Raw genomic sequence first — 27982 nt, 5'->3', positions numbered from 1 at the left:
CGTCTAACTTTCCGTTCTCACACCGTTTGTTACAATTCACATCAATTTACCAACATGAAAGTGAGACTCCTCGTTCTGATTCTGTAAATACTCGGATTCTCTGATTCATAAAAAAAACGCCAGAGGCAGGTGGACTGTATCAATAATAAACAGTGGCTTTATATATATTTGAGAGTGGAAAACTAATTCACATGAATTTTCATTTGTCAAGGACAGTTGAGGAACAGGCCTTTATACTAAGCATTTTTGTTAAGTTAACATACATAATTTATAATGTGTGTTCAATTTCTGTATTACAAGATTTAAAAGAATTGTAATACAATTTACATATAAATCTTGCCAAACATAATTTAAACTCTGTTTAATAATGCAACTTAAGAATTCACCTTCTTGGCAAAATAAGTAATCATAAAAAATTGTAGAGAAACAGTTGTGCATCAAGCAGGTTCTATAGAGTTCGGTTGGGGGGTATAATAGAGGTTACCTGAGCCAAATTCCCCAATGAGGGAGGATTCTCTTCTATGACATTATCACAGGTAGGATGGACATTCATCCACTTTTGTTGGGCCATCCCAGTTAATTGCTGGGTATTGTTCCAGCCTAATTATTCATAGTGCCCCTTTTTATTCTCTAAAGTGGTAAGTGATGATAAATTTAGATCACTCTACCATCAAGTTGTTACCAGCTTCTGTTCAATGTGCTCTGGTGATGGGGGAGGCTTCCCAACTCACAAATTACAATGAAATATAAAATATGGAACATATAAAACTATTGAAACTACTGAAGTATCTTTCTGATGATGATGAGCTAATATGTTTAGTTCTGAGAATCACATAAAGAACAATTACACTCATTTTGGGTTTTATTTGCTTGCTATTAGAACCAACCAATCCTCAACGGCCTTCCTTTTATCCCAAATGCTCATCAACAATCACAAGTGTTGCTAAAACAGTCAAAGTTCAGAATTACTTTTTTTTTTTTAATTACACCGCTTTTCTTGCATCTAACGTGTGAAAGTTGGCTTTGACCCTGAAGAGCAAAGGGCGGTGCCTTTGCCTTGGTCAATATGGTCATGAGTCTGAATGGACAGGCACTGTATGCTTCTCTGCCACAAACTCCCAGTTTAAAAAGAAAGCTGGTTTCACACCAGGACATCCCGATGAAGCAGTCAACATATGAACTGTATGGACTCGAGACCGCGAGGGCGCATCTTTCCAGTGTTTTCTGTCACCAGAGGAGAGCACTTCCGCGGCACAGGCAGGCACCTGTACAACCGACATGCAAGTGGAACCGGCTGCACTCGCTCTGTCCCGCGGACGCTGTTCATGGGAAAGCCTGACTCACAGCCAATCTGTGCTTATGAAAACCTGAGTTTTCAGCAGAAATTTTCTCAAAGCGGAATGAGACAAGCCGGAGAGGGAGCCCACTGACGGCGTTTGTGACCAATGATAAAACTCGACCTTGGGACTTTGGAAACCTGGAGAACCTCCCACCACGGGCTTGTGGGCTTCCCCGTTTCTGATGCGGCTGGTGGGGGTCCACACAGGTGTGCTCTTCAAATACCGGGTAATGAAGTGTGCAAACATTGAGAAGATCTGTATAGATCCGCGAACCAATATTTTCTAAACGGCGAACGTGTGACGTTACAAAATCAGTCGTAAAGGAAAGATCCATTTAAAGGGCAGGCCAGACCAGTGGATTAATGGAACAGAACATGGAAAGCTCAAGGGTGTGATTTCAGATTCCACACGGCAACCAACTTTTGGGAAACCCACCTCTTGTCGAGTTTTGGTAAGGCATCAAAGAGGAAAATCCGCAATTGCCCCGACAGGCTACGAACATTCCTCCCTTCCTAAGTACGTATGTCTGTGAGGACAGAATGTCTTCATTCCCTTCAACCGAAACAACATATTGCAACAGATTGGAGGCAGAAGCCGATAGGAGAACCCAGCTGTCTTCCATTAAAGCCACACATTAAAGAGATTTACTAAATTGTAAAAAATAATAATAATAATAACGCCACTCTTCTCTCTGGCATTTTAAAATATATATTTTCCATAAAACATACTATTTATGTGAATATAAAATGGATTTATTACTATCATTTTTAAGCAATTTAATAAATATTTTAAAAATTCCTCACTTTTAATTTCTAACAATGTATATAATCAGTGGTATGCTAATAAATGTTTAACAACTAGCTTTCCAGAAAAAAAAAAAAAGAAGAAGCTGTGGTTTGGAGCATTTGCCAATTTCCATGGTATAAATACTTTCACTGCAGCCAATTTTAAGCAACACCATGAAGTCAACTGGCTCACAGAATTCTCGATATAATCCACACGCTGCGTATAAACAAAAGCTCTTTGAAGTCTTCAAGGATTTTAAGAGTGGAAAGGGGTCCTTAGACCGAAAAGTTTGAGAGCCATTAGTACGGATCTGACATGGCCAATTTATTTTAAGATTCACAACAGTCATCCAAATGCAGAAATATTTTAACGACCTCAGCGCACGGAGGAGAGAGCAACCAAGTCGCCGGCTCTGATCTGTTTCCCAAAGCCGACCCATTCTAGAGTTGGGGTGGGGGTTGGGGGGTGGACACGAGGTGGGGATGATGTATGAGACTCACATACATCATCCAGCGTGTGTGCCCAGCCTGGCATGCGTGCCCCGGCCTGGCGGAGGTCCATGGGTGCAAAGGGAGGGGACGATGTCACCCGCGCACCAACGACAGAGGTCATCAGTCACCCGTGCACGCTGGTGGGAACAGGCCAAACAATTCTATGCAATTGCCTCTACTGAAAGGGTCCCATTGCATGAACAGTAGCTCTCTTCAAGTCTAAGAAGTCAACACGGGCAGTCTCAGAGTCAGCGAGAGCTAAGGAAAGGAGAGAAAGCGCCTTCCCGTCAGCCCAGCAAATGTTTTCCTTTTGAATCCACACATCTGCTCAGAGCCGCCCTGTGACTAACATTTTCTCCTGAGGCCGTGCCATGGCGTTCCCCTCACAGAGGCCGTGTGCGTTAATTAAACTTAATTACACCTGCCTATATAAATAGATTTAAATTTAGTCCCCCTCTGAATGCAGCAAATTGGAGCAGGATAGTGTAATTGATATTCAAGGTATATAATTAAATCCTCCACAGTATTTTCTCTCCGCAGGTATAGTCACTAAGGACATTCTTTGCGGGTAAGTTGGTTTCACAGTAAATCAACTGAGGAAAAATAAAGATATATTATGCACACAATGTTAGGTCACACACACACACACACACACACACACACGGCCCTGATTTGTAAATGGACACTGTGCAGAAGCCAGGCTTATAATTAATATTATCAAGAGCGTGATTTGAGGGACCTTCGTGTAGCTTTACGTATCCATGTGTTACTTTAATTTAAAGGCTTCTTTTTTTCAAATTCAAGAACTTCTAGGCAAAGCGTTTAATAAATCAGAATAGAATACAGTCACACTGGGAAGAATGGGGACAATCTCTCTGCCAGAATGTGCCATGGATACATGGCTTAATGCAGGGGTCCCCAAACTATGGCTCGCGGGCCGCATGTGGCCCCCACTGCACTTCCGGAAGGGGCACCTCTTTCATTGGTGGTCAGTGAGAGGAGCATAGTTCCCATTGAAATACTGGTCAGTTTGTTGATTTAAATTTACTTGTTCTTTATTTAAAATATTGTATTTGTTCCCGTTCTGTTTTTTTTTTTTACTTTAAAATAAGATATGTGCAGTGTGCATAGAGATTTGTTCATAGTTTTCTTTATAGTCCGGCCCTCCAATGCTCTGAGGGACAGTGAACTGGCCCCCTGTGTAAAAAGTTTGAAGACCCCTGGCTTAATGTCACCAGGTGTAGAATGACAACAGATTGGAAGAAGAACCCTCTTTAGACTTTTTCTGTTTCTCTGATGTAAGTTTTCTTCTTCAACTTGCAGACTGTTTAACAATATCCTACAGGTCATCTCTACAAACCCAAGGATCGCAACAGTAAAACACGCCCTTCACTGTCTGTGTTTTTGTTCTTGGGAGGCCTCTAGGGCTGCCAAAGGAATTGGAGGTGTTTAGAAATTTCCCAGCTAGGGAGATGATTGCATCCCTGCTTGTTCAGTTCTTAGGAGTCTCCCTGTAGCCGACTGACACACCTGTGCCCTGGCTCCCTCCCCACTGGCTGCAGCACGGGGGCACAGTGGCATCCAGAAATTCCCAGCACATTGTATAGAAAGCACGGCATACAGCTCACTTTAAACAACCACCTACTTAAAGATATCGGACCGTCTGGACCGGTCTCTTTTAATAATCTGTCAGACTCTCCTGCAACTTAACCACTATGGTATCTCTTTTAAAGACTGCATCTCTGACCTGTGGTGGTGCAGTGGATAAAGCATCAACCTGAAATGCTGAGGTCGCCGGTTCAATACCCTGCACTTGCCTGGTCTAAAGACTGCATCTTAGAACCAAGCATCTATTTTTCCATAGACTAGAGATTGCCCCCCCCCCCCCCCCGGCTATCCCAAGTCATCAGTAAACACAGTTGGGGCCCTTTTATGGTCCTTGAATGCAGGCACACTTCTATCCCAAGCCACAGAGTTTTTGTCTTAAGGGGGCTGTGCGGTGAGGAAAGTGCCCACCAGCAAACAGCTGTTCTGGGAAGTAGGTGGGGAGTGGGCAAAGTGTTTGTCCTGAAATCCTAGAGCAAAAGTAAACTTGCTGTGAAGGCAATAATTTTGTTTTGTTCCTGAACTTGACGTAGCCGTGCTGGGCTCATTCATCAGTGCAGCCCTTGGACAGAAACCTCCTGAACACAGGCACCCCAAACAGTGACCAAAATCCCTGCCAGGCTACCCGTGGCTTAAGGTACATGTCCAGTGTAAATCCTTGGGAGCTGAGGAGCAGATCCCTTTTTATTTTTTATTTTTTTATTTTTTGCTGAGTATCCTAGCAACCCCTTTGAAATGTACCAAGTCTCCCAGGGAGCACAGTGCCTAACTCCCCCAGAAAAAATCGATATGGACTACACACAGGTGTTTTAAGCATGGAGAATTTCTCCAAAGCCTTTTAATGATGTTTGAAAAGGCTGAAAAGCACCAACTTGCTCTTTTCCTCCCATGAAAAAGGCAGAAACAGTCATCCAAGCAGGGCATCACACTCCTATTTCCTTTCAGAGTTTAATTTGAAAACCAATAAGAGAAGAATTTAAATTGATTGCTTCAAGCTACAGATATTTAATACCCAAGCAATCGTGTTGGCCTTCATGAGAATTTATCTTAGCTGTGAAATCAATTGTCACACACTTACTTCATTAAAAATAAAAATGTTACCAAATCATATTTCACTCCCGTCTTGGTGAGGTTGGTGAGACAAACAAAAAAATCAAAGGGGCAGACGATTTTGGTCCTCCCATCCACCCTTCCCCAGACCCCTCCCCGCCGTTGTACCTAGGACTCCCTAATGATGCTACTTCACAACCAGAGAGACACTCACAAAGGGGAAAGATGCCGTAGTGAGAATTGGGAAACTATGGTAACACACAGGATTGGATCCATGTGACAACAGGTACTTTTGCAGTGAGAGACCAGAACACTGGCTGAGAGTGGACACACACACACACACACACACACACACACACACACACACACACAGAGTTCTCTGATTCAAAGATTTGGAGTGAACAGCTTTCAAAATATAAAGTGACCTTTTATTGACTTGCTAAAATACATATTCCAATCCAAGTCCTGGACCAGAGAAAGCATAGGGTATGTCCTTTTCGATTTACAGAGGGAAAATGGATATGACTGTCATATTGGGGCTCACCATCAATAACTCTGTGGAAGCCTTCAAATTGCTGTCTGACCCACATGAACTTAACAGTTCCAACAGAAACAGGAAGAGCCAAAAACTGATCAACAGAAAACTTAAAACATTGCTGGCTCTCCATCTTCCTAACTTTTGAACGTTCTGTATTTAACAGAAAACCTGGAATTTGTTAATACTTTGATAGAGCTACAGATGTGAAGGCTTAGAATGCTTGGTGTGGATACCTACAAAACATTTGTAAATAATAGAAATAATAAAAAAAGTTGAGCCAATTTACAAGAAAATATCTATTCTAATTTTTTCTTAAAGGACAACGTCATGGAATTCTGTTCTTCCAGATGCAAACAAAACTCACTTATGCAGTCTAGGTATATGACTGAAAATTTATAGTTTCTTCATTTTTAAATGAAAGATTTCTTTTTGTGTTAACATGATTTCCTCTAAATGTCTTCATCAAATATTACTGTTTTCAGCCCACTGAGACCTGAGGCCCCAAGCTTCTAGAGCAGGGGTCCCCAAACTTTTTACACAGGGGGCCAGTTCACTGTCCCTCAGACTGTTGGAGGGCCAGACTATAAAAAAAATATGAACAAATCCCTGTGCACATTGCACATATCTTATTTTAAAGTAAAAAAACAAAACGAGAACAAATACAATATTTAAAATAAAGAACGAGTAAATTTAAATCAACAAACTGACCAGTATTTCAATGGGAACTATGCTCCTCTCACTGACCACCAATGAAAGAGGTGCCCCTTTTGAAAGTGCGGTGGGGGCTGGATAAATGGCCTCAGGGGGCTGCATGCGGCCCGCGGGCCGTAGTTTGGGGACCCCTGTTCTAGAGCTTACCTACAAAACGCTTGATATTGGTAGTTGGCCTCATTTACAAGTTCTGCATCTAAGGGAGGGCATGGTGTTAGGCGGTGGGGATAGAGCCATCGACAAGACAGACACAACCTCTTCCCCAGGGAAAGTCGTCTAGCAGTAGAGACAAATATTGATGACATGATTGCATTTTAAGTTAATTTATTGATTGATCATTGTGTTGAAACTAGAAAAAAAGGGCAGCTGTTAACATGTTGACTTCACCACATCCTGTCACTTGGACGTGTTATTAAAGAGTTGCCCAGGGCAATACCGTACCCTGGACACCTGACCGACGCCAATGTATCCGTGTGTTCCTTAGGATGATCGTGAGACTCCAGGTGGTCTCCTGGCTAGCAGAAATTTATTTTAGATATCTATACTGAAAATAAAGTATGGTGAAAACCACACCCTTACATCATCTCTGAAGTTACAGAAAGGGTACAAAGAACTGGGTAAGGCAATGGAAAGTGGTCAAGAGTTTTTACTCTCAGACTGACTCTTTTCCCTCCATGGGCACTCAGAGTTAGAAGGCACTGTGAACGTGGGAAGTCAACTCATCCACAGACCCTGAGAAACCACAGGCTGACACCCATTTCATTACCCAGCACGAACTGAAAGACCAGTTACTAACTTAAATCTTCCTCTGACAAAGAAAAACCTTATTGAATCAGAGCACTCAGAAGATAAACAATTCTCACTTAGTTTTCTATGAGGCAAGAAGGGATGTCTTAAACATTCTCTTGACAACAAGTGGGATAAAAGTGAAATAAGATAACTGTTCCCGGTGTCTTGTTTCTGCTACAAATACGAGATTTTTTTTTTTCTTTTTGTATTTTTCTGAAGTTGGAAACGGGGAGGCAGTCAGACAGACTCCTGCATGTGCCCGACCGGGATCCACCTGGCACGCCCACCAGGGGGCGATGCTCTGCCCATCTGGGGCGTCGCTCTGTTGCAACCAGAGCCACTCTAGCGCCTGAGGCAGAGGCCAAGGAGCCATCCCCAGCGCCCGGGCCATCTTTGCTCCAATGGAGCCTCGGCTGCGGGAGGGGAAGAGAGAGACAGAGAGGAAGGAGAGGGGGAGGGGTGGAGAAGCAGATGGGCGCTTCTCCTGTGTGCCCTGGCCGGGAATTGAACCCGGGACTCCTGCATACCAGGCTGACGCTCTACCACTGAGCCAACCGGCCAGGGCACAAATACGAGATTAACTGCACTATAGACCTTACAGAAAATTTCATTTCCTAGTACAAAAACTCTACATGTTTTTACTCGACTGAATTTCCAGTAAGTGCGAGCCTCAGCCATCCCTGCTCACGGAAGAGTAATTGCTTCCCCTTTAATATCGATTTGACACTCCACCACATCCTAGTGAGGCGTGACCTTTCAGAGAAGTCTTTGCATACCACCTTTTGCCCGACATATTTGTTTAATTAAGCACTTTTCCAAACAACTTAAACTCCAAGCATGTCTTAATATAGAAACAGAGCCAGAAAGGTATATAAATGGAAAACCTGACTCTAGTTCCTTTCCTGCTAAACAAGTGGAAAAATACACCACTCAACAATGAGCATAAAGAGCTATTCTCTTCAGAATGTCTACGAGTGCACACCAGCTACAGTGCAGCATTCTTTGACATTTATTGAGTGTCGGCAATATGCGGGGGACTAGAGGAGCAGTGAGACTTCCGAAAACCCCTTTCTGTAAGGAAAAAAAACAACAAGAAAAGGATGAGGGAGTGGGTAGGAGGTGAATTGGAACATTCTGGAATGTTGATAAACCATATCCTGAATTGAACCTCAAAGCAGCATCAAAGAATGTTTTCTTTTAAAAGAAAACAGAGCCTGACAACCCCAAGGGGTGCTCAGAAAACACCATGTGGCAGCCCCTGAAACCCCCTGGACAGACACGCATCTCTGCTGGCTCCCCGAGCTGACATACCTTGGACCAAATGGGCCTTAGCATGACCTTAAAAGCAAAGTCCTGCCTGGGGGTGAGGGGCAAAGCCCGCACAGTGAAGCCATTATGCAGATGCGCCTCTACCAGAGAAAACATGGCGTTTCAGTCAGCAGCGAACGGAACAAACCCGGGGGACGCTTCCCTCTTTGGTTTAGACCTGGCCGTGAAGAACTTGAGGGACTTTTGGATTTTCAAAAGGATGCGTTGGTGCAATGCAGGTGGGAACGAGGCACTGTGACGTAGCAGCCTCCCAGGTACCTAGAATGCTGGGGAACCCACAGTCTTACCTGGGCTGCACTGCACCAGGCACGAGACTCTCTCTTCTCACACGCTGAAGTCAACGCAACTAGCAACAAGCCCTCCCATTTATAAAAAATGTCTCAGCGCTCAAATGCTATTTAGAATGGCTCCAATATCTGCTCATTGGACTCATAAAGATCATGTGAATTCACCAGGACTCTTTAAAGAAGGACATTAAATGTATCAATTCCCACACACCTGAGGACTGGGGACCACAGAGTCACTGTTTCAAACTTTATGGTGGAAAGCTGAATTAGCAACTGAATGGGCACTTAGGACTCACACTCTGACAATAACCACGGCAATATAGTTTTCCAAGAATTGTCACTGAGGTATCAGTCGGTTCTATGTTGGGCTTTGCAAATGAGACCAAAAAGCCTTCCAAGGAAAACGGTAAGACCTAACAGCAAACTGGAATACTACATAAGATGTTAAAAAATCTCTTCACTGCTGTTCTTTCAGGAACCATTCAGGTGACATAGGAGGCGGAATTCCTGTTCCATAGTTACTATCAAAACGATGGTATCAGAAAGAGCCCAGGACCGGGAGACCTCAGACTTGGGTTCCAATTCTGACTCTGCCATAAACTGTTCTTGTGACACAGGAAGGCGTTTAACTCTCACAGGTGTCAACTCCTCCATCTGTGAGGTGAGGTGGACAGACAAGATTATCTCTCAGGTCCCAGAGAACCCTAAAAAGCCACGATCCTTTATATTTGCACGGGAGCCAACCCCAACGCTCACAGGGGAACTGAGTCCCACGCCGTGCACCTCCCCGGGCCCGCAGGACAGCTAAGTGCACTGATCTAAAGCACTGCAATGGGAGACAGGGAGGAAAACCACAAAGTAATAGAAACACTTACAAAAAAACTCTTCCAAATTAGCCAAGGATACATTCATCTAACAGCGAGGGACGGGAACATGTCTTTTCTGATAAGATCTTGTCTCAGAATAAAGAAAAAAAATGGAAACATAACCTCAGAATCAATGCAAATGGTCCAAGAGATATCACTAAGTATAGTTGAGAGAAATATGCTAAGTATATAAGCTTTTGATAGATGCACAGTTTTCCCTTTCCAGAGAATATTAAAATACAGAGACTTACATGGCTAAGTGCAGTTCAAGTCCTAAGGAAAAAACAATGCTCATCTTGCTTTTAAAATTAGCTGCTTCTCATCCAAAACTAGGTTAGACAGATTAGCCAACACTTCCCACCTTTTTGCTTTGACTACCCCTCTTCCCTCTTTGGGGTATTTCTTTCTATTTTCTCTCCATCGATGCACCTCAAGGCCCATGAGCGTCACCTTCCACAATGCTAATGACTGCTTGTGGCTACACCCTGTGCTGTCTGTTCCCTGTGTGAGACCCTCTCAACTGGACTATCTTTTCCGCATTTTTTTAAATCTCTTCAGTGATTTCTTAAATGTTCTGTCTTCAGATCAGTAAAAAAGAAATGAGTGAGACTCCCTGGACGATAAATGTTATGTAAAATAAGACTGCATCCTGTATTTCATTTAGAGCACCAACACTGAGGTGCGGGGCTGATACCGCGAAAAATAGCTAATAAGTATGCTAGAATGACTACCAGAATACAAAAGTTATTAGTGGAGGCATTAACTAGAGAATAGGAGAATGACAGCTGTTTTCCTCAAAGTGGTTGATAGAACATCTGTGCTTGCAGACACAGAGGAACCCCAGGTGACATTCGGGCTCACGCCCATCACGTCCTCACTTCCAGGGGATGTCAGGAACACGGTCCCACGTTTCAGTGACCTCATCACAATGAAAGGGCATGTCATTTCAACCAAAATGGCAGAATGGGAAATTTAAAAACCCTTTCTTATGAGACATCTAAAATTGCTGAAAAACATTATTTTTAATGCCTAGGCTCTCTCTGAAATGAAAAAAAAAAATCATTGAGAGAGAGGAGAGACATCGTCTGTTGCTTTGCCATTGGATAGTTTAGGAACCACCAGGCTTGGATCTTAGTGGTAACAAAAGAATAGAAAACGAGATCTTGGTCTGTATGTGAGGGTCAGGGCTCCACAGGTTATAGCCTCAGGAAAGAAAAGAAAAAAAAAAAAGATGAACTGACTTAACTAGGTTTTATCCCAGGAGATCAAGGATGGTTTAACACTAGAAGTCTATTAATACATCTCATCACATAAACAGACTAAAGAAGAAAATCACACATTCCTCTCTGTAGAAGCAGGAAAAACACCTGATACAATTTACCACCCATCTGTGATTGAGACAGAAACACCTTAGCAACTGGAAACACAAGGGATCTTCTTTATTTACTTGACATCAGGCACCTATCAGAAAGTATTTAACTATAAAATTATGAAACAATTCTCCTTAAAATAAAATCAAGACAAGGATGTCCACTTGTATTCAACATAGGACCAGAGGTCCTGGTCTGTACAGAGACCATCGAAATAACCTCGATTTCGGAGGAAAAGACAAACGGTGAAGGTGCCTGTAGGTGGGCCAGCCTTGTGCTCGCTGGGGTCTCTGAGAAGCCAGGGGAGAGTCCCACGCCTGCGAAGAGCCAGTATTCCAGGATGCCTAGATTTTTAGGAATTTGTAGAGTTTCCTTATTTTGGAGTCTCCTGTTCTCTTTAAACGCCACAGCTGTACTTCACCTGAAAAGATGCTCAGCCATCGCCTGACTTTTCACTTTGAGTCGTGCCGTTGTAGAACCTGAACTTGGCAGGCTGACTGAGGACTGGAACTGAGTCCGGCCTCCCATGTGGTGGGCACGCTTCCTTTTCCGCGTCCGCGCCAGCGGCAAGAGCACCCCTGCCCAGCCCCTCGGCCCCGTCCATCCCCCACCCTTCCCGGAAGGCTTTCCCCAGTTGTAGGACATGCTACTGCTCTCTGGGAAATCTTTCCATTCTTTTCCATGACTAGTGGTGTTGTTTCTTGTTTTTTTCTCAAATAATACTTTTTTTTTCTAATCTCATCTTGGGATTTGATAGGGGTGTTGTACTTAATTCGCTGTCCCCTCCATTCTTCAAAGGCCGTGCCCTAGTGTTTTTCCAAGTACTTCTGTGTAATGAGTCGCTCTGAGACAGCGACTGGGAATGCAGGGAGAAGGTTTCGTTTGCTATTTTGATTCACTGTGTGATGGACCCTGGGTCAGTCACTGACCCTCACAGAGGGACTTCCTTCACGGCTAAATGAAGACCGGGGGAGATGGGTTAAAATTAGACCCCACTCCGAATAACTGACTCATAGAAATTAATTAGATTTTTCTTACAACATTTCCACTTGGGAGAGCTGTCCTATCTCATCCTGGCCGGGTTGGGATAGCCCATTCCCGTCTCTGCCCTTGTCCCGTTACCTCTCTGTGTGTTTATTTAACGTTACTGACCAGCCACGGCACTCCGTGATCATCAGCCCCAAATCAAGTGTTGCTATTGTCAGTGAGTGGTGGTTAACAAAGAAAGAAAGAAAGGTGCACTTAGACAAGGAAGTCCTGATTCAGGTGTAAGTTCTCCCAAGCACTAATTCTATGACCTCAAGAAAGTCAGTTAATCTCTCTGAGCCACATTTTCTAGATGGTAACCACACTGCTCTGTCTTTTAACCTCATAGGCAATTGTTACAAAAACCAGACAATGAACGTGGATGGTGTTTATGAAAAACTAAAATACTACATATTGACATTCATATTAACTGGATAACTCTATTCACCGATGCAAGAATTTCATCATAATACACACAAGGTCTTAAGTGATTATCCATTCATGCCAGGCAGATGACGTTAAAAGAATAGCTGAAGAATCTGTAAGGATGTAAACAATAAATCCAGGGCAAGGAAGACTTTAAAGTGATAAAATGTAGTTTAAGAATGGAAGCAGTGGCCTGACCTGTGGTGGCGCAGTGGATAAAGCATTGACCTGGAACACTGAAGTCGCCTGTTCAAAACCCTGGGCTTGCCCGGTCAAGGCACATATGGGAGTTGATGCTTCCTGCTCTTCCCCCCTTCTCTCTCTCTCTCTCTCTCTCTCTCTCTTCTCTAAAATTAATAAATAAAAATAACTTTAAAATAAAATTAAATTAAATTAATAAAATAAAATTTTAAAATAAAATGAAATTATTTAAAATAATAATAATAAAAAAAAAGAATGGAAGCAGCACAGTGTGGGTAACTGCCGTAAAGGCAGGGAATAAACTAAGTGATACTTGAAGATCCTTCTTCTAACTTTTCATCTTTTGATTTCATAACCTATGGTGGAAGCTAAAAGTACTAAAGAAACGCAGAGGAGACTGATGAGTTAACAAATTTCAAGGTAGAGCAAAAGGAACGACGGCAAATAATGGCCTCTGGGTCACATTGGCATTTAAGGGGGAGCCCCTGAGGACAGCCTGCTTCTGTGTCTTACCTCTGTTCTGTGTTAAAGAGTGCAAAGATGTGCTTGCTAGACATGAAGCTCTTCTCCACGTCTCGGACTTTCAGGTTGTCCAAGGGAAGCATATACTTCTTTTCTTTTTCCTATTGAGCGAGAGCGAGAGCAAGAGAGAGAGAGAGAAAGAGAGAGAGAGAGAGATTTAATATAAAGGTCTTCAACATGCCAGTGGCCATATTTCACCTGAGCTGGCCAACATCTGATCACAGTATTTTGATACCATCACACACTCTTTTGACATCAGGTACCAAAAAACAGGAGTTATCTGAGGTAGGAGCCTCCAATGATTCCCAACACATGGTCGGAGGGATGGGGGGGTCTACAGGAAGGAAGGGCTGGGGACGGAGGAAACACATGGCCCCCTCTCCTTTCTTCCCCATGTGGGTCCCCTTAGATGTTCTCAAATGTTAGTTTGATATTAAGAATTTAGCCATCTGTTAATATTTAACAAAAATGTTCTGGTCCTAATTCAATGAGAAATGCCAGATGGATTTCATTTCATGTTTTATTTGCAGCCTAAGCAGTTTTGATAGCCAGCGCTGGCAGGGGCCAGGAAGCGGGGGACCCAGGATGAAATGCCCCCCGTGAGCTGTGCTGACGCTCAGCCATGCTCCCTTCTCCTCGGTCTGGAACAACTGAGGGCCAGGGAAAACATGATGCCATTAGATTGTTGAACTCTTTGAAGGGGGAAAAAATAAAAAGAAACATTAGACGTGGACTGATAATAACTAGAACAAATTCTTTTTCAAAATTAACACTCTTTCAGGAAGAAAACGGACACTGAAGCAGGGAGGTCTGCAAATAGGAGCAAACTGACCTCAGTAGAACATACTAGATGCCACCAAAGGGTAATTAGAAAGGTTTACTGTTGCCGGCTGGCCCAGGGGCCATGTTATGCGTACAAACGCTTAACAGTCGGTATACTAGGAGAGGCAAACACTCAGGCTAGGAAACTGAGTCAAGGCGCATCGCGGGGCACTGCAGCCCCATGCTTGTTCGCCAGGAGCCCCCTGTGTGGTCCCAGCCCACCTTGGTGCTGGTTCCCAGAAAAAGCAGGACTAGCCTCCGGAGGGTGTGAGCTGGGAAACGTGGCCATGACTCAACAAACAACTATCACTGGGCCTCCTGTGGGGACCACATGCACAGCACGGACGTGTCTGGCAGAAGCCCCTTGTTCTTTCAGTCCCTACGGCACTTCCTGGAGGATCTGTGGGGGTTCGGTCATGGGGAGCAGAACCCGTCTGTGCTCACAGCCCCGCAAGTGGGGACCATGCTGTCTGCACACCCGTAGACAGTCACCAGGAAGTGTCACTGTCCCTGCCACTTCCTACTCTTAAACTGATCAGGAAAAACGTTGGGCAGAGCACATGAAAATTGCGAGGCAGAAGGAAGGAGATGACTGAAGAAGTTGCAGGAAGTTGGTTAGAGAACAAAATGGCTGTCCCGGTAGACAGTGTTTTTGAAGAAGATTTTAAAAAAAAAAAAGAAAGAAAAGAACATAGAGGAAGGTAAATGGGAGTGAGGGAAGCTTACAAATAAACATGAAAAAAAAAAAAACAAAGCCCTGGAAGATGATTCCAATATTTCCCGTGCAAAAATGAGTAACAGCAAACACAAGGAAATTCTACACAGCAACAAAATACATAACTGAAGTAAATGAGTGCCACCATTGAGCGGAGCTTGTTTGAAACACAAAGAAGACCAAGACAAGATTGCAGATTGAACGAAAAATGCTTCAATACATAATTAAATGAAAATGCTTGAGATGCAGGAAAATTTTTTGAGATGCTTTTCAATGCCCTAAATTTAAGCAGCTGGGTTTTTTGTGGTTTTTTTTTCCTTAAAAGCACCATCTCAGTCAACCTTTTGAAATGATGGATCTGCCTTTTAATGGAAATGTGCATTTCATTGTAAAGACGGAACACAATGTCCTTGGCATGTTTTCTTTAGAAGGAGGCTCCCTTTGAACCGCATTCTTCAGCACACAGTCAAGACCAACACTCCAGCGAGCTGACGTCAGATGCTCAGCACTGGAGAAATACACGCACGGGCCGAGAGGGGAGAGCGAAAAAAGTAGTTTTTCTTTCCAAAGTATTAAGTGTCACTCATTCAAGGGGTCTGGAGACATGTTGCTAAAATTACTTCATGATCAAGAATTTTAAGACTGACAAAGGGAGAGAAAAGAAAAAAGAAAAGAAAAGGAGACGCAGGCTGAAGTGTTCAAGTTATTAGTCGATTGGAGAATTAGAGAGCAAACAGTATGTCATGAAGAGTTCTGAAACCCTTGGTGCTTCTAGGAAAGAATGACGTTTTGCGAGAAGAACATGTTGAAATAAACAAAAGGAGGAGAGGTGATCAACAAAATTATAATTTCCAATTCAGGGAGTCTTAGCACCAGCCTCACTGAGACATCTGCCCCGTAAATGTGTTAGTTTCATTCAACTGTGTCACAGTGCACTGTCCAATACGGGAGCCACCAGCCGCAGGTGACTACTGTGCACATGAAACGTCACCAAACTGGGATGCTCTGTACATGTTAAATACACACCGGACTTCAAAGACTTTGTAGGAGAGAAACAATGCAAATTATCTCATTCATACTTTTATACTGATTATATGATATGTTGAAGTGGTATGTTTCATTTATTGGGGTAAATAAAGTATTGCCAAACATAACTCATCTGTTCACTTTTTCCGCGTTGACTGTGGCTGCTAGACAATTTAAAATGCTGCCGGTGGCTCACACTAGCTTCCTGTGGACAGCGCGGAGCCCCACGTATTTGCCGTCACGGTCCTTCCCCTTATCCATCCGAGCAATTTTTCTGCTCTGACCTCCCTGTATCTGCACCGGGGGTAGTCTTCATCCTCCCAGTCACCCAAGCTGAAACCTCCCAGTCCTCCCTAACTCGAGTGGTCTTCCCTCGCCTCCTTTGTTACATCCAGACGACGGCACGGGATCGGAAGCATTTGTCATGGCTCCCTTGTTTACCAGTCCCGCCACGTTAATCTAGGTTCCTGGCATCTCAGACACAGATGATTATAAATGGTCCACTTGCCTTTGAATGCCTCTCACATCACCAGGGAAGGCGATTTCTAAAACTACTCCATCAAATTCATTAGATAGTCCTTCAAAACTTTCATAACTCTCCATTATTTGTGGGAGAAAATCCACAAGACTCCCTAATTTAGTGACACTGGAAAAACACCTATCAATTGGTCCGACCCTCATTTGTCAGTGTCTTTTTCGGTATGGAGTCTCCATTTCAGCCAAACACGCCTTTCACCCACAATCTGTTCCCAACTTGAAACACCCTTTTAACTTGAATCACGTCCATCTCTTATTTAGTGTCTGCCTCAAGTTCTACCTTCTGTGCAAAAAGTTTCCCCAGGTAGTCACTGCCGGTCTGTGTCTCCCCCCGGCGCACCTTTCAGTTCAGACAATGGCTATCGTTCATGCTGTTCATTTTGAATTATACTTCACGAGACACCTTCACCCTATCAATGCACCACATTAAAAATTTTGTGTAATGGTTGTTCATTTGGAGCTCAGAACGTTCAGTCAATTCAATTGTGCAAGTAGGATGCCTTAGCCAAATATATATATTTTTTAAAGTAGAGAAGCTTTTGTAATATTTGTAAATAAAAAAAATAAATAAAATTTGATATTGTCAACACTTAATCTTGAATAGACATTTTGGAGGAAGCACTTGTCAACTCTAGAGAAAGATTTAAAAAAAATTTTTTTTCAGTTTTATTGAGAAATAATTGCTATACAGCCTTATATAACTTTAAGGCATACAGTGTGACGGTTTGATTTACATATATTGTGAGATGATTACCACAACGCTTCAGCTAATATCTGTCTTCTCGTATAGATGCAAAAAGAGGAAGAGAAGAAAGGAAAACAAGTTTCTCCCTACGATGAGAACTCTTGGGATTGACTCTCTTCCCAGCTTTCCTGGGTGTTACACGGTAGTGTCAGCTGTAGTCACCACGCTGGACGTGCCATCCCCAGGACTTACTTATCCCGTCACTGAAAGTTCCTCCCTTCTGACCAGCTCCCCACAAGACCCCCAGCCTCCACCTCCCACCTCTGCTAACCACAAGTCTGATCCCTTTCTTTTTTGAGTTTTGTTTTGTGCTGTGTTCTTTTAAGATTCCACATAGAAGTGAGGTCATACAGTATTTGTCTTTCTCTGACTTATTTCACTCACCGTGAATACCTTCGCAGTCTATCCAGGTTATTGCCAATGGTTTTCATGACTGAATAATACAGTCCACCATTGTATAAATAGCTGTATCACAACTTCTTTTGTGTGTGTGTATTTTTCTGAAGTGAGAAGCAGGGAGTCAGAGAGACAGACTCCCGCATGCACCCAACCAGGATCCACCCGGCATGCCCACCAGGGGACGATGCTCTGCCCATCTGGGGCACTGTTCCATTGCGACCAAAGCCATTCTAGCACCTGAGGCAGAAGCCATGGAGCCAACCTCAGCACCTGGGCCAACTTTGCTCCAATGGAGCCTTAGCTGCAGGAGGGGAAGAGAGAGACAGAGAGGAAGGAGAAAGGGAAGGATGGAGAGGCATATGGTCGCTTCTCCTGTGTGCTCTGGCCAGGAATCGAACCCAGGACTTCCATACACCGGGCCGACACTCTACTGCTGAGCCAACCGGCCAGGGCCTATATCACAACTTCTTTATCTAGTCATCCATCAGTGAACACTTAGGTGGCTCCCATGTATTACTTATTATAAATAATGCTGCTAGACACATGAGGGATGTGGATGTCTTTTCAAGGTAGTGTCTTTGTATACTATTTTTTTCTAGACCACACCTAAGGTGGAAGTTTTGTTTATAAGGTAGGCACTGTACAAGGCAAACAGCTAACAGTATAATGAAACAGAACAAGTACAACAATATACTGTAACAGACATTATGTGACTACAGTCTCTCTCTTTCTCAAAACACCTGGCTGTACTCACCCCGCCCTTCCTCTTGCGATAGTGTGATATTATCAAGCACCCACACGACATGATGAAGTGAGGTGAGTGCCGTGGGCCTCATGACGCAGCGTTAGGCATTACCATAGGGGTGACCTGAACACAAGCCCAGCGGGAACCGTGACAGTCAACCTGACCTGCAAGATGGCCACCAGGCGACCAGAGGGTGGGGAGTGCACAGAGAATGGGGACGCTGGGCCAGTCAGTGATGAGTCGCCTCAGAGGGGAAATGCGTGAGATCTCATCACACTGCTCAGGGCAGCGGGCGATTTAAAACCCAGGAACTGGTTATTTCTGGAATGTTCCATTTAATATTTTGGGGACCACAGCTAACTTCGGGTAACTACAAGTGCAGAAAGCACAGCCACAGGTAAGGAGGGGCGGCATTCCCAGACATGGAACCACTGGGTCCGACAGTGGTTCTATCTTTAACATTTTTTGAGGGTCCTCCGTATTGTGAGAAATAAGTTTTGAATGGAGCTTCAGAGAGGAGACTCTACGTAGTTTCAAAAGCTTTAGAAGCTGATGTCACCAACCCGACATCCCTCTTTCCTTCACTGTTCAAGACAGTCCCTCTGCTTTCCCCAGCAGGAGACAGCGGCCCGCAGGCCCCGCGTGGGAGTTCCCCAGGAAGGCAGGGAGTCTGGGTTCCGGGAGAGAGGAACATGAGAGCATGTCCTTCCCTTTCAGAACTTGGCAGGAGTCAGAAGAAAGAGGAAGAAGAGGATGCTCCCCCTCACCCAATAAAAAGGATGCAGCTGATGTGCGAAAGGGTGTGGTCAGGGTTGGACGTGACCGGACTCTGCATGGGAAAAGGCAGAGGAGGCAAGGTGAAGGGAGGAGGGGATGGCGGGATGGCCACAGTATGTGCTCATCAATCTTGAAAGAAACAACAGGATCAACGACGGACAGATCGGCAGGTGCCCAGTGATGGCCTCCAGCCAGCTGAGCCTTCCCCACCCAGCTTGGCTGCTCCAGTGGGTCTGAGGGGAGGGTGGGGAGTGTGAAGGAACTGCTCCCACATATGCAAGGGACTGGAAAGTCTTCACATACTTGGTGATTTATAGGTAGGGAGTTTCATAACGTGGGAACGCTTGAGTGGCTGTGGCTCGCCTACACTGAATCATTTTTATCTGTGCAGGCCTTTTCTCACTAATAAGGCAAAACAAGCACCAAGGATAAGACCACAAGTCCTTCCTCATGTCTCTATATTATTATGCCTAGCACAGTGTTGGCCATTACAATTTGACATAGCGTATATTATAAATAGTTGTTGAATTGATTTCGGAATGTCCAATACCTAAAGTTAATTGTTGAGTAAGACATTTGATAGTCACATATAATTGAGAATCAAATAAAAATTCTATGCATGCACGCACACACAAACACACAAAAAACCCAGTCCTATACGAGATGCTTATACACCATCTAGCTCTCTGTCACTTCAAACTGAGCAGACAGGTCTCTTGGAACCACGGATGCGAGATAGCAATTCCTTCCCATTCAAAGCCCCCCTGCTGTGCCCTGCCTGCCCAAGTGGGCACTTCCATGGGTCCACCAAAAGCTCACCCAGTATGCAGAGCTTTGGAGCCATCAAAAGCCCCTGCCCTGCCCAGGCTGCTGCTACTGTTTCCACCATCCCTGCCACTGTGTGCTCAGTTTGTTACTTTGTACTTTCCTTTTATTTCCTAAGTGTCCAAATATTTCATCTATGGGTGTGGATGCTCTGTCTTTCCAACTACATGGTAAACTCCCAAGGGAGAGAGCAAATCGTTACTACCGTTATCTTTATTGTTGTTGTTCATCATTCTGTGAATCTTGCTCCCCCGCCACTTTGTAACTGTGTCCTGACTTCCATCAAATCCCCAACTCTTGGAGGAAAGCAAGTGTCTCCTTCTGAGTTTCAGTGGCATACTTGATATTCAACAAACACGTGTGGAATAACATATGATTGAGTCCCCTCATGGGCTGGCATGGTGCTTTGCTTAGTGTGAAGAACTCAAAGATGATGACTGACTTATAAAATAATCAAAATATCAAAGTAAAAAGAGAGGCTATAAAAATATTGAGAATACCAGAATCCTAGTTCTACATGCTGTTGAAAACTAAAATCTGGTGTTTATTGCTATTAAGAAGTTATAGCTATGGAGATATACAAATATGAAACCCATAATATAAACTACCCATCTCTTTATTTGGGCTCTAATTCCATACTTTAATCAGAATTACACTGTGAGTAGTAAACAGCATCTGGGAGCCAGCAGGCTGCTAGCAAAGAGGACTTCCTTAGATTCTTCTGTTGGGCACAGAAGAAACTTTGATGGGCTGCCCTGGTAGGCCCAAGAAAACGCCCTGCTCTGCACGCTATTGGCTTCATGGCCACCCCTCTGCACTCACTCAGATCCTTAAATGGAGGACACACTATCACATCTCCAGTAGGTAAGGGAAAGATAGTTGTACCTGCCAATACCCAATTAGAAACCCTGATAATTTCCTGGCTCCTTCCTTCTCTTCAGAGTCCAACTCAATTTCCACCTCTTCCAGGAAGTCTGTCTGGAATGACAACCCGCTGGAGGGCTCCCTCCTCCACTCCCACAGCATTCTTGGGCAATACTACATTTTAGTCTTTGTACTGAGTATATATACTGACCTATATTTTAGATGTATGTCTAACATCCTGAAAATGTGGACTTTTCCTCTACCTAACTAAAAAAAAAAAATGCTTTTACAATTGGAAAGTTAGAACATTGCGGATTGTATTCTCAGGTGATCTTTAACCTCTACATTAATCCTTATATTTGAAGACATACTCATGAGTATTTGTACCTACAAGATGAATAACGTACAAGACTATAATGAATGATATGCATACTAATGATACATTTAAAAGATTATGGCTAATTGTGGCAGGTTGATCACATGCATGTCTCTCTTTCCCTCCCACAAACCCACTCTGATAACAGTGAAGGAATGAAAAGGACAAAGAAAAGGGTGGGGGAACAATGGACAAGAGCATTCCCAAAAGCTTTGAAAGAGAGAGAGCAGGCAGAGAGATGTCCGCTGAGTTAGCAGACAAAGAAGAGCTACTCCCCCAGACACCTACGGGGGGAAAGCATGGCGGAGAAGCCATCCCAGCTGGGCCCTGTCCTGCCCTTGGAGGCACCTGGTACCCTACAAGAGGGGACACAGCTCTGGGGCTGAGAAAGCAGGATCAGGTGGAGTCTGCGTAGATAAGGACACAGAACAATGGACGACATGCGCGTCTAAGCGTGGCAGCCCCTTCCTACCCCAGTGGGAGGCCGCAGGCTCTTCCCCTGGAGGAAAAAACAGACGGAGCCATGGGCGCAGAGATACTGGGCAGGGTGGGCAGCAAACTGAGACCCAAACAAGAGAGCTCCGTGGAAGTCTTCACTCTGCAATGGCCCTCAGGACCCTTTCCTGCCTTGTCCCAGGAGGCCAGCACTGGCTGGCTTTTTCCAACCCCACTAGGCAGGATACTGAACTGTTCTTCTCCAGGGAGAAGGTGCCCTGCATTCTGGAAGCCTCACCACCACAATGGGTGTCCAAGGAGAAAATGGCACGGAATGCATCACAGCTCCTAACAGAAGTGGATTCGGCGGCTGGGCCATCGCTGTACCATTCCGACCTCCTTGTCACGTTCCTTTCTAATTCAGCGCGGTCCTTCCCTTCCCCACCTCGCTCAGGAAGCTAGGGCTCCAGAACACATACGGTTTCAGCCAATCTGACATCCTAATGCCAGGCTCAGGATCAGATGCCACCCTCGAGGGCCACAGGGTAGGCGGCACCGGCCTTGCTGGCCTGGGTCAGGTGCAGGAGGTGTGGCCTGCATCTGCAGGTAGCACCGTGGGATAGCGACCGTGCAGCCTCCAGGCCCGAGGTTCAGTGCAGAGAACCTTCCCCAGAAACTCAGCGAGGTCTGTGCCCTGTCCTCCGATGGGTTTCAAGCAATTTATCTCCCTTAACTTCTGAGCAATACTTCCATTTAAAAATGTTTGTAAATTTTTTAAAATTTTATTGTTTTTTGTATTTTCTGAAGTGAGAAGTGGGGAGTGGCAGACCAACCACATGTGCCCGACCGGGATCCACCCAGCATGCCCACCAGGGGGCAATGCTCTGCCCATCTGGGCCATTGCTCCATTGTGGCCAGAGCCAGTCTAGTGCCTGAGGTGGAGGCCATGGAGCTGTCCTCAGCACCCGGGCCAACTCTGCTCCAATGGAGCCTTGGCTGCGGGAGGGGAAGAGAGAGACAGAGAGGAAGGAGAGGGGGAGGGGTGGAGAAGCAGATGGGCGCTTCTCCTGTGTGCCCTGACTGGGAATTGAACTCAGGACTTCCACAAGCCAGGCTGACGCTCTACCACTGAGCCAGATGGCCAGGACTGTTCTTAAAATTTTTAATAAAAATTTTTAATAAAAAATATTTCATGAAAAGTTAAAAAAAACTAATTAAAAAAATAAAAAAGGCCCTCCATGAAGTGATTACTTGAGATACGAATTTTACCTTGAGATACGAATTTTATTCGTTCTGTAACTGAGCTCGTCAGTCAACTCATATATCAAACTGCTGATACTGGACCCATGCGCCAACGCACCAACTAGTGGCAGCTTCCCGAATCATGACTCATATCTCGGAATTTTGCTCTGATCTCAAACAAAAATACGTACCAAGTCGCAGCTCGTATCTTAAAAATGTGTGTGTGTCGGTCTGTTTATATCTCAAGGTACCACTGAATTAGTATGTGTGAGGTGCAGTTATACATTTTCAGAACTTTTCACTCAAGGAAAGAGTCATTATAACCAGGAAAAGAGTATGCACATGAGCCCTGGCCCGAAGGTTTGGCTGGTGAGAACGTTGTCCCGAAGCGCAGAGGTTGCTGGTTTGATCCGCAGTCAGGGTGCAGGCAGGAGCAGATCGTTGTTCCTGTTCCCCTCTCTCTCTCCCTTCCTCTCTCGAAAATCAATAAAATAGATTTAAATATTTTACATCCAGGAGAAAGAACGCTCATCAGAAATGCTGCCGCAGGGGTGGGGAGAATGACTGCACTAGAGCAGCATTGCAAGAAAGCAAAGAAGACCAGGGCAGATGTGAATAAAACAGAAAAGTCCCCTGGGGCGCAGGCTGCCACAAACTGTCTCTGCAGAGCAGTGTGCTCCGTGGGCTGCACTGTCTCTGCTTGTAACTAGCAAAGCCCAGGGACGGAGTCTGTTTCTCATGCTTTTTCAGTTACTAGAAATGAAAAGATGTACCCAGCACAGCAAAACCTACTTCAAGCACTTAAAAATGAGCGTATTTCAAATGGCGGACTGGTCTCATTGTCGCATTTCTGCTTGTGCTCCATGGCAACACAACTTGTGTTTTTTAAAACGAGAAACTTCCAAGTTTGCAACAGTGACTGCGTGCCTTGCAAAGGTGCATGACGTGACACGGACTCCCGGTGGTGATGTCTCCGGCTCTGACTTCGGTGGCTGCACAGGGAATTACAAAGGGACTCTGAAATTATGCTTACTCGGCAGTGGCTTTCAAGTGCATATTAATCATACACAAGTCTATATGCAGAGCCCTTTGGGTATACTTACATTAAATAAAAGTGTTATTCTGGCTAAGTGGACCATGCATTTGTAAATAATCCCAACTCTAAAAAGTACCTTGTTTACAAAGGCAGCTTAATTTTTACTTATCGGAGAAAATGAGGGTCAGGAAGGCACGTACAAATAAAATCCTCTGACAATCTCCAGAACTCGGTAGATGAATGGTTTGAATTTGACCCCTCTCATTTGTCACTGAGCTACAAACAGAAATCAAAGCGGACCCTTCCCTGCTCTCGCTCTATCCTTTCAGCAAAAAAACACCCCGAATGCAGCAGTGCAGGGGAGAAAAGCAACAGGAATGAGCTTTTAAACGAATGAATGGACTTTTCTGAAGTCCTCTGCATTGATGGCTAAGCTATTTCCCTACCTCTGCTGAGACTACCATAATCCCATGCGGTTCCTCCTGTGTGCCAAGGGGAGCTAAACCTAGGGCCCTGCGAGCTGCAGTGAGGGCACTCCTCCTCCCTGTGACCTGGGCAGTGCGGCCCAGAGAGAGGACCGTGCAAAGGGGCCCCTTCTGTGCGCCATCTGAGCAGCAACCCTGGACTTCAGATGACATTGGGCCAGATTGCCGCAAGCACCGCTGGTGGTCTGAGCCCTGCCGTGGCTCAAAAACGTGTCCGCGCAGAAGCAGGGCTTTGGGTAAGAAGAAAACAACCACATATGCTTTCCCACCAGTCCTCACCATGGCCCCTAGGCCTCCCAGGACTTGCTGGGGAATGAGCGAAGAAGAAAACTGCAGCACGGGGGAGGGGCAGGGGGAGAGGGTGGAAGGAAGACGGAGAAAGGGAGAATGATGCGATCTACTTATTCAGAACTGGGAAGGAACTGAAGCCCCCCCTCCAGAGCTGGAAGTGCCCCAGGCTTGCACTACCCCCTCAGGTGGCTCTGTCCCCTGGCTCTGAGAGGCGAAGGCCCCTGGGAGGGAGAGGACACACGGTTAGGAGCTGAGACACAGGGGTACACACATATGAGCTCTGACACCAGCTACGTGAACCCCGGCAAGTTCCCCGACTTCTCCAAGCCTTGTCTCGTCTCCCTAAGGAGGCGGTCAGTCGCCTCGGAGGAGGTGTGAGGCTTAAATGAGATCCAGCAGAAGGCTGTGCATTTAGGGGCCCTCCACCTAGACACACAGAAAGGGGGTCTCCCTTCAACATATTCTCAACCGTAAGCTTTACACTTGTAAGCTATAGAATGAGGAGGGGGGAACAGGATGCTAATTCCAGGCCCGGCAGATAAGCAGAAATTAAACAGAACGGCATCAAGCCAGGAGGGGAACAACAGTGATACAGGCGCATCAACTTGCCACTATGCTTTCTTATTCCAGGAGGGTCTGTACGGATCCGGACCCCCGTGGGGGAGAGATGCGGCCCAGGAGGGTCCACGTCCCCCTCCCTCAAGCCCACAGTGCGCAGAACAGATCAAGGACAGTGCGTAGGGGGAGGTGCGAGTTCTGAAAGGAAACAGGACAATTCCCTGATGAAAGCATCCTCTGCCTCAATTACAGAAACGTTCTGACACTTAAAATAAAATAAAATAAATAAAATAAGCAAGAGTCTCAACACTGGGCCAGGAAACTAAGAAGTAGGAGAGATCTGTTTTCTTTCCCCAAACCTCTGCCACTCAGGCAGTTTCGCTTCTCTGTTGGCTCCATACTCACCCACATGGGTTGGGGGGGCCTGCCCCTGCTGTTGCCAAGGGTTTGGAAGTTTCTCCCTCCACAACATCCCAAGAAAGCTCCCCCTCCCACTCCATTTGTCCCTGTAGCACCAAAGGGCTTTTACATACCAAGAGTGGGGGACTCTGTTTAACCCTGTAGACCCCCGATACGAGCAGACACTTACTATATGCTGATTTATGATGCTCTCAAATTCACCTGTGCTGTGTCTCATAAGGCTAGGTGGGCTTCGTTTCTCCCATAATTGCATTTATAATCAATTAAGGTCAGCCAGAGAATAGGCTTCATTAATTATTTTCCCCAGGCAAACAGATTTACATTTAAACGGGGTACTTCAATCTTCCACCTGCAAGGACTGAGTCATCCAAGTGTGTTAGCAACCTGGCAGGGCTGACATTGTTGGGTTGACATCCTGGGACTCTTAAATCGTCCCAGCAGACAGCTGCCTGCTGCACAGTTGGGCTGGAAAACTCTGGCCACGTCTCCACACCATAAAGCAGCATGTCTTGGGTTACAGTTCTCCAACTGGAGGCCCATGACCCCGAGTCTGTGCAGCCTTGTGAGAACAGAAGAGAAATTTTGTGCTAGTATTTAATGGAATCAGTAGAGGGGACTTCCCGAGCTGTCACCATACTGTAAGAAAACAGTGACATTCAACTTCAGCGCCTATGTTTGCGTTTATAGGGTGGTAGGACTTTGTTGCACACCAATGAGGAAAGGGGCAGAGAATCAGCACGTCAGTTACATGCTTTCCTCCAATGACATCCCAGTGCGCTGGTGGATGGAGGGTTGGTTCCCACAGGACAGAAGTGGCAGGAGGATGGTAGGTCACAAGGCACTGGGTTGCCCTGGCTAGCCAATCGCAGAGAACCCAGGCCTGGAGGCCGGAACACGTTCCTGTCAACTAGCCAATGAGCCAATGATGTCTTCTAAACATAATTAATATGTTGATCAGTTGAAATATCTTGGTAAAATAGCTTTATTTGAATTTGATGTGTTTTGCTTTTTTTTTTTTTTTTTTTGGATATAGATCAACAAGCATAAGATATTTGTTTGTAGATATTTAAAATAAAACAATGTTCTGCTTGTCCATATTTATGTAATATCATGAATAAAAGGAGTTTGTCTATGCTTGTAAATGATGAGAATTCTTTCAAGAGTTTCTGCAAGGACCCCAGGCTGAGAAACACTGGTCAGGGAAAGTGAATTTGGAATTCTCTTAAAAGGGTTATCGTAGTCAAAACAACAGCCAAGGTACAGACAGCTGACCCTGACTTATACATAATGTTGGAGCAGAGCTTAGGAACTGCTTCAGTCCCTAACTGGCCGCCACAGAGCCGGGAGACCAGGAGAGCCGCCCTCAGAGGCCGGGAGGCCTGGCCGTGCAGGGAGCACACACGCCCGCACCCTCGTGGGGCTGTTCCCCAGCCTGCGCTTCGTTCTGCTCCCCATACAGAGAGAAGGGATAATAATACCCCAACCCAATCCTTAGACCAAAAAACAAAAACAAACTTTGCTTTATGGGAACAAAGAGGCAATAGACGCAAAGGCATTTCCATCTTTTGAAAAACAAGGAGGCACTATTTAAAAGAGGGACCCTTGAAAATATCTCCACAACGTGTGTCTGATTCATACTGACATGTATAATTGAACCTAGGTTTAATTTTCACTGCCAATTATCTGCTTCCTTTAGAAGCCAGGCTGGTGAAACGCTGACTTGTGTGGTTCAAAAACAGAGGCCACGGGAGGGTCAGGGGTACCTGGGCCGCGGCACAGGGAGCCTGGGCCTTTCACAGAAGAAGAGCAAGCGAAACAAAGGAAGAGGAGAGGAGAAGGCGGAGCCAACGCGCATCAAAGTCATTGTCAAGAGGCTGGTAGAAGTTGACCGCCAGGAAGTGGGGGGAATGAGGGGTATTGGCGATTTTTCCACCCCTGGACCTCACTGATGACACAGAACACCTTTAATACTGACAGGACCAGAACCATGAAGACCCAGAGCAACCCACCATCAGATGCCCAACATACACATAAATATTCAATTATTCAATTTTGCTTCCGTCCCCTTCCCCTCCCTCTGCTCCTATGCCTTCTTTTCTTACAAAGTGGTAAGCTGAAATACTGGGTTACTTACAAGTAAATTTAATCAACCCCTGTTTCATTACTCAGTATAATTATGTTTCAATTATGATGAGCTGTCATGACACATCTCAGACCCCTTATTTTAAACAGCCTGTGTAAACGAGGAATCGCACATATGTAAAACAAAACTAAAATGGAGAACTGTAGTGCCTCCTTAGGAGGGCCACCTTTTCTTCTCCCGGTCACCCCCTTCCCAAACCCAAAC

The 27982-nt window shown here is 45.1% G+C and overlaps 1 protein-coding gene across 4 annotated transcripts in view; it reads right to left on the bottom strand.

The window, feature by feature from the left end:
* DNM3 (dynamin 3) overlaps positions 1-27982 on the bottom strand; it is a 457675-nt gene that overhangs the window by 113646 nt on the left and 316047 nt on the right. For all 4 annotated transcript variants that reach the window (XM_066371511.1, XM_066371509.1, XM_066371510.1 and 1 more), the window contains one exon: positions 13329-13438. In XM_066371511.1, the coding sequence (XP_066227608.1) occupies positions 13329-13438 (110 nt within the window). The remainder of the gene's footprint in view (positions 1-13328; positions 13439-27982) is intronic.

This window comes from Saccopteryx leptura, chromosome 2 (genome assembly GCF_036850995.1).
Source record: "Saccopteryx leptura isolate mSacLep1 chromosome 2, mSacLep1_pri_phased_curated, whole genome shotgun sequence".
Taxonomy (NCBI): Eukaryota; Metazoa; Chordata; class Mammalia; order Chiroptera; family Emballonuridae; genus Saccopteryx; species Saccopteryx leptura.
This window is presented reverse-complemented; position numbering and strand designations above follow the sequence as displayed.